Source organism: Epinephelus moara, chromosome 2 (genome assembly GCF_006386435.1).
Source record: "Epinephelus moara isolate mb chromosome 2, YSFRI_EMoa_1.0, whole genome shotgun sequence".
Classification (NCBI taxonomy): domain Eukaryota; kingdom Metazoa; phylum Chordata; class Actinopteri; order Perciformes; family Serranidae; genus Epinephelus; species Epinephelus moara.
Genome location: NC_065507.1, coordinates 14,565,854 through 14,579,337, shown reverse-complemented (window position 1 = coordinate 14,579,337; position 13,484 = coordinate 14,565,854). Strand labels below are relative to the sequence as shown.

At 42.0% G+C, this 13,484-nt stretch overlaps 1 protein-coding gene across 1 annotated transcript in view; it reads left to right on the top strand.

The window, feature by feature from the left end:
- The window catches only part of pid1 (phosphotyrosine interaction domain containing 1), a 44,381-nt gene that overhangs the window by 12,306 nt on the left and 18,591 nt on the right, over positions 1-13,484 (top strand). Inside the window, exon 2 of the mRNA XM_050072509.1 lies at positions 3,663-3,809. Coding sequence (XP_049928466.1) covers positions 3,663-3,809 — 147 coding nt within the window. The remainder of the gene's footprint in view (positions 1-3,662; positions 3,810-13,484) is intronic.

The window sequence follows — 13,484 nt, the reverse complement described above, 5'->3', positions numbered from 1 at the left end:
TAAGGACTTGAAGCCAAACAGGGTGTTGGGTGTCGCTTATCAAACCCTGGCAAAGATGTTAAGTTCTCAAAGATCCTATTAGATTTCTGGTATGTGTGGATGAGGGTTGCAGGTTGACGTGGTCTAGGTAAGCTTGTTATAAAATACTGCAGGTTTGAGGCAAGCGGGTCATTAAGTGGCAAAGCAGCCTTTTGAGTAAGATATGAATACCTTACAGAAACACTGTGCAATAGTCCACCTTCCACCTTCTCTTCCCCTCTCCCTGAATCTCTCAAACACACACAACCAGCAGCTTTATCATCAGCGCTGCTGCACTTTGGGTTTCTATTGTCCAGTTTTTGATCAGGAAAATCTGTTCATGTGCAACATATTTGAATATCTCCAGTTGAAATGATAATAACAATATTTCCTTTTGAGAATATGTAGGCCTACCAGTGAGTCCTATCGGCAAGCAAGCAAGCATCTCTCTGTCCAAACCACGTAGGAAACCTGTGCACTCGAGATCATACTCAAGACATTATCACCTAAACGATGAAGGAGTGCTTGCCATCTCCTTTCATTTGGTAGTGGGTTTGCGGTTCGGGTTTGGGTGATTGATACACGCATATGTTTGCAGGTCAGGCCTGGTGGATTGGCTCTCATAACTGGGCTGCACATCACTAGTGTGGACTTTGGCGACCCCTTATGTCCCTTCCTGTGTCATAGCTACACTTAGCATGTTGTGCACATTAGTGGTGGAACATCATAATTAATTAGAGGGTGTCGATGAGATGTAAATATTTACCATATTAAAGGCTTTCTCAGGCCACTGAGTGTTGCTCAAGTGTCTGAAAACGAGGTTCATAATCCTGAAAGAGGGCCATTATTTGGAGATTTGAGGTTTTCTCGTGACAGCAGCCATTGTTTGGCATTTAGGTCTGAAGTGTAGACAGGACCCTTGTCCTGTAACCAGCTCAAACCCGACCCAGACCACACCGCCCTGATGGTGGAGACAGAAAACCTGCCCGGGTCAGAAATAGAATCAATAACAGCAGTAACTTGATGAGGAGACTGTTGGGACTTGAGAAATAAAAAACATTAAAATGCAGCGAAAATATTATGAATAGAATTCCAGCATTAGTCCACAAGCGACCCTCCGCTCAGGCCTTTTGCTCCTGGTGGGGGGTGGAGGAGTCGGGGAGCCCACCACAGACCTCCTCCCCCCCCCTCTCTCTCTCTCTCCGTACCGGGGCCAACCACAGGAATGCGAGCCGCTGTCAGGAAGCTGTAAAGTGCTGACGCGGAGGTCAGCGAGCGTTTACACACATGTGGCTTTACTTTCACAACTCCATCTTGCTTTTTCTCCTATTCTCCTTCATCTGCTCCTTGTTTTTTTTCCCTTACCTTATCTTCCTCTTTCCCGACAACAGCCCCCCCAACCCCCCTCTTTCTTTATTTTTCTTTTCTCAGCATGAAGGTTCATGGGTAGGTGTGCGTAGGGTTTCTCCTCCAACAGGTTGCATGTTGAACTGTAGGGCATCGTCATAGGATTTAGATGGAGGGCACTAAAATGACCTTAAGTGTGAAATAGCCGACTGTTTTAAATTTTTATTTATGTCATTTGTACATATAATTTCAAACCCTTAAAACTGGCAATATCTATGAACGTATGGTATTGTTATTTAAAGGGCCGCGTTAATATAATATAGCCAAATGACAGGTGTTTGCAGTCAGATTAATGTAATTGAACATATGTCAGAGGCACTGATGAGGCAGACTACAAAGCACCAATGCTAGAAACCAATTCTTAAACTCACAGGTAACCAATGACGGCCAGAAAGGATTGGTGTGGTGTTGTTGTTACTGTTAGTACGAGTTAAAAGCCTGGCAGTCGCATGATGCAGCAGCGTTGAATTTAGAGACTGGACACCAAACCTATTTCTTGAAGTTGATGGAGGATGTTCCTCTTGGGTTTGCCAAACAACCCGACACTGACGATTAATGGTAGCCTGTTTTGGCAGGATTTACTGTTTTCATCGCCTGAAAATGTTGAGCATCTGTTGCATAAAAAATGGACATTATGCAGGTCCAACATGGAAAACAGCTTTAAAGCTCCAAAGAGAGGAAAACATTTGTAAAAGTAACCTGTACTTAACGGAACAGTGGTCAATAAGACATATTCTGAGACTTACACTAGAGTAGCTGACCAGATTAGCATCTGTTATTGCTTCTTTTTTTTTAATCTGTATATAGCGGAAAGGTGTTATAATAAAGGTGAGAAATAAAGAGAGTCACATGAAGGTACGGACAAGTCCAAGAGTCTACAGAAGTGATACTCAAGTTACCCCCATAGTCCAAATCTGGCCTGTGATAGGGTGCCATAAATAGATTTTCACTGGGATTTTTTTGTACTTTTCATGTAAATAAGTTGCCAGAGTGCATAGAAAAGCATAAAATAGAGGTTGTTTATCAAAAAAGTGCCATGTGAGGATCCAAGCCAAGCCCTGAAAGTCATCAAATCCTAGAAATGCCCCTGTGTACTCCTGACCCATGTGAGGCTGCTGCGACTGGTACGTGGCTTCCTGGTATTTTGCAAAAGTGTCACATGAACAAGTTGTGCAGTCTACAGCCCTAGCGGCTCTGTGAAGCTGTAAGATATAGTGATGCTGTGAGGTAAATGCTAACATGCTCAGAATGATAATGCTAAGTGCTGACATTAGGAAGGTATGATGCTTACGATGTTCATCATGTTAGTTTGGCATGTTAGCAGGCTAACATCTAACAAAAGTAAACACAGCTTAGGCGGATGTGATGTTGGCAGTTTTGCAAGAATTTGGTCCAGATATTATGTGAATAAATGACCCAATGATCATCAAGGTCATTAAGACTTATCCTCCTGGGACCATGAGTGTGTGTACTTAATTTCATTGCAGCTCATATGGCAGTTGTTGAGGTATTTCAGTCTGCACTGACCATGTCACTAGCATGGCAGGGGTTCAACATGATCTCTGATAATGTAGAGGAGCTGCACAGACATGCCATGCGCCCGTGTTTCTTCCTCAGTTGTGAACGTCCTGATTTCATTAGCCGCTCAGTTTCGTCTTGACTGTTTCGAGGGAGCCCAGAAATTCCACAGGGCCAGATCCACCATGTGGTTCTGCTCGGCTTCAGGAAACACTGGCCGTGGACTGTAGTATGAGAGCAGGCGGCTCTCCGCTCTTGTTTTGACGGAGGCAGCGAGGGCACAGTTCCCTTCATCTGCTCCTCACATTCCACTTTCAAGCAGAGAAAACCTCTCACACCATCTCACTTCCAGTCTTCAGCTACAGTTTTCACCACTGATATTAGTTCTCTGTGTGTGCTCTTGTGCACGTGTGTGTGTGAATGCAAATCTGGAATGCTCCTGCCTTGAATTTCATACTGGTATGTTTTTATACACATCAGACAACAGCTTAAAACATAATATCCTGATGCCTTTTGCTGTTTTTTCTACCATCACATTTTATTCTGTAAATGACAATAACACTGAAATACTGATTTTGTGGCAGTTGCATTTTTTCGAGCCTCCAGCAGCGTTGACGAGGAAACTACAAATGTTAACCTACAAGTTTAAAGTTGCATGCTTCTGGTTGCAACTTTGCCTAAAGCACAACGTGTGTGTATTTCTCTCCTTTCTCCATCAGCACTTTCAGACCATGCTGAAGACCAAGCTAAATGTGCTGACGCTGAGGAAGGAGCCGTTGCCCACGGTGATCTTTCACGAGCCCGAGGCCATTGAGCTCTGCTCCACCACACCGCTCACAAAGGGCAGGACCCATGCTGGATACAAGGTAGGGTCACATGAACCTGATAATCCTTAAATCCAGCTCTGTTCCTGAACAGTAAATCTATAATAGCATTAATAGAAGCATAATCCAACTGTTTTTCCTTTTCTCTTTGGCCGCACACGTTTAATTCATCAACACACGAGAGCGAAGTTTTTGTGTCTGAATCACATCCTTTTAATAATTTATATTGAATGTGTGTGTGGGCACATGCATATGAGTATGTGCATGTGTTTTGGCATGGGTGTGTTTGTTTTCCTCCTCTCCCTGGCTCTGCTAAGTGTCAGATGTAGAGTTTGATCCAATGAGCTGTTTGACTATTCTCTATTCTCTGTCCTCGAAACAGAAAACAAACACAGCAACGGATTAAAATAGCAGCCACGCTCTGTTATTACACATAACACTTCCAATCCTAAGCAACTGAGTGCGTCTTTGTGTAGTCGCCTGCCTTGCGCCACAGCATTGTAAGCATAACAAATAAACCCGAGATGATTGTGGGCACATGTGAGACAACTTCAAGTGGCTGTGTGGGTTTTGTTTTGCACGTTAAATGTTGTTTTTGGTCACTTATGACGCACCATTAACAAGCATGTCGGAAAAGGAGCTGAAGCTTTTCCAACTAAGCTAAACATCTCGTATCTGGCAGTTGCCTAAAAATTTTAGTAAATCTTTTTTTTATTGAAATTATTGCCAAGAAACACACACATGGAAGACACAGTCCCCATGCTTGTTGATTTTTGTCTGTGTTTGTTGGACCACCACACAGAAGAGCACACACACAGACACAATATCATGTAAAAGCAGTCACTTAGTATGGCCTAGGCCTGTCATGATAATTAGACTTTAACCTATCATATAAATAGACACGACCTCAAACATTTTGCTGACCTCGTTGTTGCCTGTTGTGTTTACATACGTGTTTGTTTACATAAGAATGTCACGAACATTTGCCTACTTACATGAGTCCAAAGAAAAATAAGCCAACAGTGCAAAGATGACACAGTGCAGCTTACCGGTAGCCTGCAGCTGCACTTTTGGATTGAAAGACATACAGCCCTGATAGTTATTAGCTTGCCAACCCCTTGCAACAAGCCAAAAAAATTCATCATTAGTAGCTTTACCCACCAACAACTTCATCCTTGACACAAAAAATTCACCAGCAAACCGCCATGTTCCCAGGCCGTCCATTGCCAGGAGCCAACTACAACACACTGGTCAGATAACTGGTAACTAGCTTCACTAATCTTGTCTATTAGTCACAAGAGGCATCACTTGGTTTTGTTTTGGGGAACCAGACTTTGTATTCAAGGAGCAGTGTGTAAGGTTTAGAGGGATTTAGCAGCATCTAGTGGTGAGGATTACAGATTGCGACCAGCTGAAACTTCTCCCAGTTAGAATTCCTTTGTTCTTTGTTCAGGAGGTTTTTACTGGGAACCAAATTATCCACAGAGGTCTCCAACACAAACAGACCAGGTGATTTAAACCAGTAAAAACACAGAATTAAGTAGATTCATGTCCAAAAATCTGTGTTTCTTTCTGAAGCTCTTGTCGCAGAAAGGCTGCAAACTAGGCCGACACGTAACCGCAAACAGCCCTATCTAGAGCAAGTGTTTGGTTTGTCCATTCTGGGCTACTGTAGGAATATGGTGGTGCAACATGTCAATCTCCATGCACGAGGACCTGCTCCCTTTGTAGATATAAACAACTTATTCCAAAGTAAGGAAAACACAATGATTATTTTCTGGTTATTATACACTAAAGAAAACATACCTCTTATATTGTTTCTACCAATATATCCCCCTAAATCCTTCACACTGGACCTTCAAGTCTCTGAGAAATGTTGTGCTACTCCTACAAAGTACTATACTTTTATTTATACTTTTCTTGAATATATTAACTGCATTTAAATTAGTAAAAAAAAATGTTGAATGTTTATTTCATACTCCAATTCCAAAGTCTGCATATTCTTAGGAGTGAAAAGACAAAATATTTTGTCCACCAAAAGTAGTTACCATGACAGGCCTATGTATTTATGCATATACTTCTTGAAATAGACATTCTCAAGGAAGCTAAGCAGCCAAAAGTGCTGAATCCTCATCAGCACTTCCCAAAAGCTCCTGAAGTCCAAATGTGAACATGAAGTGAAAGTCAGTAAGACAGCCTTTACTGGCAGAGCAGAGAAGTTCGGTCTGGCTGGGAGACATGGGAACACACAGGGTATTCATTGTCTTAAAGTCATGCTAAGCCCACACTAAGTTTTGTTGTAGTAGTCATAAGTCCTGAATAACAATGTGATTTATGAAATAGGAACTAATGCTGTGGCTTTAAAAAATGAATCCAGTGAGTAGGAAACAGAACACAGAGCACAGAGTTGACAGATGACAGCTTTCTCTCAAATAAAAACCTTCCTGATGATGTGACATTGTTAAGCTGATGCATTGTTTACTACAAAGCTTTGCACCTGTTACACTGCTCCTCTTGCTCATCCCCATGCCTCTTAACGACAGCGTTTATCCTGCCAGACACAATAAAATCAAGCAAGATTTTCTTATCCTGAACATGCTGCAGTGAAATTGTTTGTCTACTTTCAGAGCTTCTCCAACTCAAACCAGACAAACAGACCAGTTAGATAACACTCTTTACTGGTCGAAACTGCATCATGTCATCATTTCCAGAAAATGAGCATGTTGTGTCACAGTTCTAAAATTTTCTGACATTCCCTGAACGCACTGTTGCAACTGATGAGCAGCTCCACTCAGTGTCCTGACTGGAAATAAAGCCAACGCACTTCCTCTTTACAGAACTTCTCCATAAAACAAATAACATGGCTATGTGACAATTTGCACGTTTATTCACTGAATTTAATAGAGCTTCCATCTAATAGTAGACCAAATGTTAGTCGACCAGAAAGGTTATTAGTTGGGAAGATTTCATTGGTTCCTTAGTCGCACAAAAAAAACAAAAACTCTATTAAGAGCTGTGCCTTGTCAAAATAAATCAAAACATATATGACTGAACCATGTGGGACTTTAATTTGAAATGACAGACACAGAGCTTTACATCTGTCCCACGGACGATAGGCCTACACAGATGCAACCTCCTACAGCACAGAAAAGCCACAAGAGTAGCGCCCACTGTCCGACCTTGCGTTGTCCAGGCGGTTAAAGACGCAGCATGTGTGCGGCCCCTAATTTCCAGGGCTGGTACCTGCGGTTATTCCACAGGCTAGTTAATAACATGTCGGGCAGGAAATCCAAAGTGTGGGATCATTTTGAGAAGGTGAAGGACGAACCCAAGGTGATATGTAAACTCATCTTCATTGGTCGACTACAAACATGACGTATCATCTGAAACATGGAAGTAGCTACATGCCCATTAGCCCACAGCGTCATTAACAGGCGGCTCGCTCAGTGTGTGACGTGCACTTGTAGATAAAATATAGGCCTATATTAATGAAGGTTCATTAGTACGGTTTTGTATTTCTCTGTAATGTAGGGTTCATTAGTACGGTTTTGTATTTCTCTGTAATGTAGCACAGTGTTAGTGTTCTTGAAGTGAAACCATTGTGTTGCCCTGCCCAAAATATATAATTTCATAATTACATTAACATCATAAACATGCGAACAACTAGTCGACTAATGGCCCCAAATGACGAATAATGGCCAACTAGGAAAATTCTTAGTTGGCGGCAGCCCTAGTTTTTAAAGGACCAGTGAAATGGCAATTAAAGCATCTTTAGTTTGAAGATGCTCCACCCACACTTCTCTCACTGGTATTGTTACATGGGAGAAATGAAGTGCTTAGACCTTAACACGTTTTTCTAAATAATATCTAAACATACACATCCCGGATACTGCTATGTTGCCTACTACAACCCATGAGATAAGGGACGTATGGAGAGTGATTACCCGTCATGCATTGGAAAATGTTACAATTTTGAGATGGCATCCCAGCTAACCAGCTGTTTATCCAAACTAAACAGTGCAATGATGCACAGTTTTTCAGTGGCACTCAAGGTAGCAGCGACACACACACACACACACACACACACACACACACACAGAGCAGCCTCTTGTGGCAATCACTGCCATGATAGAAGATAAATATTGATATATCGCCTAGGTGCACGCTGCACTGAGCTGGACCTGGACTCCATCTCTGTCTGGTGTGAATCCCAGCATCCGCTCGCTGCCTGCTCCTCTCCTCCACTCGCCGCTCTTTCCAGCATTACAGAGAATGCCAAAGCCATGTTGCCATGGATACCACTACGGCTATTCAGCAGAATACCAGCCGCACAAAAAATTCATTTCCCTCATCTGTTTGCAGCCTCCTTGTATGCGAGTCTGTCGGCCTCGCCGCCTGCATCTTTTGGCTTGTGTAACTTCCTGTCTGAGTCACTACCTGCCTGTCTGCATATCTGTCTGCCCACCTGCCTCAGCACCTCTGCCTCTACTGTTAGACCTCAAAGAGACAATATTTTCCTTCAAGCGAGAAAACTGAGGAAACAAACGTCTTTTTGCGCTGCTTCCTTCTTGAATTTCATAATATGATACCGCTTATTATGCTCATGCAATGTGTAATATTCCTTCTCTTTCATTTCTCACCCCGCTCTCCTTCACGCCGTTCTCTCCCAGCAATCAGTTGTGATCCCAGTTTGCAGGCAGGCAGGAAGGCTGGCTGAGGGCTGCTGTCCCTCTGCCAAAGCTAACAGCTAGCAAGGATGAAAGGCCACCTCTCATTGCCCTGCCTGGCCTGCTGCTGTCAAAGCAGTCCACTTCACATCCATTGAGAAAATGTGTTCAATGCACTTTACGGCCGTCCCAGCTTCGCAGTTATACTTTATGACAAATGATGAAATTACTTTGGAGTCTACACAAAATACATCTCAGCTCCTTACTCGTGATTTCATTGTGTTTGAATTAAATCTACTTTTCAAGACTAAAAAAAAAAGTACATAACCTTTCATTTATGCTTTCCCTCTTTACGTCTCTCACAAAAGAATATGCGGTTCATTTTGACTCAACCTATTGTGCCTTTTCCTTATTTTCTGTTAGAAATATGATGTTTCAATGTCGGATATTCATATTAACTTAAGTTTTAGAGGCTAGAGTTTCAGATAATGAGGTTAACGTGTGTAAAAGTAATCCCTGGGAGCAAAAACCTCAGACGTCAGGACGTTCGGAATACTCTGTTTCCACACTTTCAAGACGAGCTGATGTCAGCCCGTGATGGTCATCTGCTCTTGACACACTACTAAAACTGTGAATTACAATACGTACACTGCCACATGATTTGATCGACTGATTTTTCTTATTTTGTGTCATGCACGCTTACATGTCTCAAACCCTCATGGGTTTACAAGACACCATTACAGTGACGTTGCAGTATCAATCCAAAGTACGTGCTATTTTACAGCTCAGTCCAGAAACATAATACTCTGCCTTCTTTCCCAGGCCTGGCAAAGAAATTCAACCACAAAAAAAGTTCCCTTTCTGAAACAAAATTCAGTTTTTCATGATCATCCAGCCAAAAGAAACCAACAATGGATAGAGGTAATTTTACTGAAAAAGTACATTCCTTATGTCTTCACATACAGGACAGTGAAACAAGATGGGAACCTTGTTCTTGACTTAAATTGCACAATTAACAAATTCTGTCCACCTCTGAGGTGGCGTTAAACCTTCCAGTCTCTGAGGCAGTTGTGCAGCTGTGCACACAGGGATCTTTGTCTTTTGTGTAGATTATACTTCACACAAGGTTTCACACAGTAGCTGTTTTTAATGAGACAATTTGTTTGTAGTTTTGGTTAATACCGTATGTCAACAGACCATGTAGCTACATGCTAACATCGTGGAAACCAGTAATCGTAGTCGTCCATGTCGTTACTTTCTTCCTGATTTCAGATCACATTCTGGAACATGTTCAGCTGTAAAGATTTTGCGTAATAAGCTTTGACGGTGATTTTTCAAGGTACAAAGTACGGCTATATAAATGTGTTATCATGGATGTGGAATGGAAATTCCTATAGCCAAAATGCTGCTAAAAGATCAGGGTTGTGTTGAAGTCGTTCAGAGTAGAATCAATTAGCTGACCAACAGAAAATTAAGCAGCAAATATTCAGATTATTTATTCATTTTTGAAGCAACAATACCAAACATTCCCTCGTTCCAGCTTCCTTATTATGAAGATGTGCTGCCTTTATTTGTATTTCTTTTCTCTTGTCAAGCATTACATGGAAAGATTGATACCGCTCTCATATCCTGTCCAGGAAATATAAGGCTACAGCTAGCAGTCAGTTCGCTTACTTTAACACAAGAACTTTTTCTTGAACTGTCACTGTAAGGGTATGAAAAGCTGAATGAGGTCTTGATATCAGCCCTTACAAATGTCATCAGTTGCCTTTAATTGATCCAATGTTTCTAAACTTTTTAAATTTTCTTTTGGCATTGAATCATCACACACAGTAGAAAAAGGTAGAAAGAAACAATGTTCTCTTGAGATTTGCCTTTGAGATGTGATTGACAGACATTAGGCTAATTGGTGTTGACAGAACATGACTAATAGGCCTCTGTCATAGAAGATGTCACAGTAGGAAAAGTGTAAGTGTAAATGATGAAGTCGGTGAGTTCCCTTTAGCTTCCTCAGTTTCAGGGTCTTGGTATATACATGCCAGTTAACAGTACCGGGTCGTCTTCGTCTGCCAGGCGTAATTTCACTCCTATATGTTTAAACTACACCAATGAGAGTGTGTGATTCTCCCAGACTGACGTCATTCACACCACCATGTCTTTATCTAATCTGTCAGGCAGAGAGGCTTTTTGTCTCCCTGTGCTTGGTATTCTGATGTCAGTCAGTGAGCTGGACGAACCGTCACTTCTCCTCCAGTGAACAGAGAACAGAACGCACAGTGACGACATTTAGATGATGATAAGCAGGCAGGGTGAGATGACCGGTGCTCCCAGTCCCCTGCTGAATGTGTGTATGTCTGTGTTTTTGTCTAATAGAGCCTTTGTATCAGTGTTTTTCCTTCTATGTGTGTGTGTTTATAGATTAAGACAGGACAGAAGTGTTGAAATGCTAGTTATGGATGTCAGCTTGCTCCATCATCTGTGATAAAACATTCATTTTTGTGTCTTAGGGTGCTTTCAGACCTAGAGTTGTCTTGCTGTGGTCCAAATCAGGGACTAATTTTGTTACAAAGTTGTATAATTGCCTAGAGCTAGTGCATGTTATCACAGCAGCATTTACAAGCGGACCAGATAAAATGCCTTGCACGAGAAAGCTGCTCTTGATTGGTCAGAATTTCCATGTGGAAAAAATCCAGGAAGTAAACCAAACGTTAGATCCGACATTTCCTAATGTCACAATGGAGGGACAACTACATGGGTTGATTTTATTTTATGTTATTCTATCTGCAGTCAAGCTGTAACGTAGGCACCAGATTTAGTCAAGGAAGAATATGTGGAATTAAAAAGAAAATATCTCTGGTTCTACAGAAACAAATAGAGATGTACTGATACCACTTTTTCCCTACCGATACCGATTCTGATCCCTAAACCTTAGGTATCTGCCAATACCGAGTACCGGTCTGATACCAGCGCGTAAAATAAAAATGGATGGGATATGAATTGTTTTGTGTCTCAACTCCTGAAACTCTATGTTAAATATTAATTACATTACATAATAGTAGAATGAATGCCATGAAACTTTTTAGTATTATTATTATTATTATCCAGTGTTGACACAGATCAAGACACAGGTTAAAGTGCAGCCACACAATTTGGTAAAAAGACATTTTAAAGGCTAGAATGTAGGGCTTGTATTAACAAATACAAAAATTTTCACCAGATGACTTAAAGTAAGACAATTAAAAAATAGTGGCGCACCACAACTGCAGAGGCTACCAGCTTCATTTGAAACAGACTACATTATAAAAGGGCCGTTATTTATTATTCCCTCTGTGTTTTTATATTTTTACTTTATATCCACTCCCGTTGCCTTGATAAAGTTAATACATCGCGCCGTCATTACAACTTGTTTCAAATTAAAAGCCCCTTATAACCTTGGCTGAGAGAATCCCTCCGTTTTCTAAATAGGCTTTTATTGTGAAACATTTATAGGAACTTGGGTGTGGAGGATACAGTAGCTTGTATGTTTGCGTACGGTACTTCAAATGGAGCTCCTGCCGTCTGCTGGCGCTTTTTACGTTACTACAACAACATTTTGGCTGGGACATGAACAGACACAGTGACTGAATAAAAATAGGACAAGAATAACCTGATGACATCACACACATCGTGAAAGACGACCGGGGATAATTTGTGAGTACCATCGTGTAGTGTGTCTTGTCCGTCGGCCAAGTCACAGCACAATTTTATGACTTTACAGTCGTGTAATGTGACATAGTAACTTTCAGAACAGGCTGAAAAGTTGTGTAGTGTGTACCAGGTAGAGCGCTGTGCTGGAGCCTGAGGCCCGAGGGGCCCGACAGCCTGAGGGCCGGGTTTCGAGCCAATTACCACATCATTACCTCGGACACGGGCCGGACTCTGGCTTTTTTTTTAACCTGCCAATTAGAGAGGTTTGTGTTTAAACAATTTAAACGGCAACACTTGAACGCAGCAGCCGCTGTGCCCCTCCCTCTCCGCTGCGCGTCACTCAGCATATTTTACTGATCCCATTCGCCGTCCAGCCGCCTACAGTTGTTGTGATATCAGGTCAACTGCAGCGCTGCAGTTGCATCGCGCACAGTCAATTCAAAAAACAAAATAATCAATTAAACAACCCCAAAGTTATATGCAGTTATAGACCTCCGACCTTATCTAAACACTTTCATTTCCTTTCAATCTTAAGATTATATAGAAAAGTGTTTGAAGCATTTTTGGGGTTGTTTAATTGATTATTTTGTTTTTTGAAGTGACTGTGCGCGATGCAACTGCAACAGTGCGCGGCAACAGTTGACAATTCTCACTAAATAGGAGAATACAGTCATTAAGTTAAATAAATTCATATTTAACTTTATCCTTTCAATCAAAATATAATGAATATAGCTTAATACCACGCTAGAAACCCCAATTAAACTATTTTAATGTCTGCAACATTAACAGCCTACCTGTTGTTATGGGAGGTTTAAAAAGAAAAAAAAAAAAAGTCTGGCTTTTTTTCGGGTTCGGGCATGAGAATTCTGAAAACCTGTTGGGCTGGGCCGGGCTGGGGCTCCACCCCCTCGGGCCAGGGCTGGGCCCGGGCCCAGATAATAGGCCCGTGCAGGGCACTAGTACCAGGCATAAATTCTCCTTCACCGTTTCACCCTCCTGCATGTCGCTCATTTTCAGTATGTGACTGCAGCGTGTGCATGAGAGGGGGAGGGGCTGCTGCATGCTCAGAGAGGTGAGCGACAGAGAGAGAGGCGAGCGGAGCAGAGCTTCAGAGCTGCTTTTCTGAAGCAAAACAAAAGTGTACGTGTTCTAAAAAAAGAGAAAACATTGCACGTCCTGCAATGTGACTATTGCACGTGCGCACATCGCGATGGTGATGTTCAAACGATAGCGTGCGTGGTATCGGATTGGTCATAAGCTGTACTCGCCGATGCCCGATGCCGCATTTTAGGCAGTATCGGAGGCATTACCGATACTGATATCGGTGTCGGTACAACTCTAGAAATCTTGACTCTTATTAATG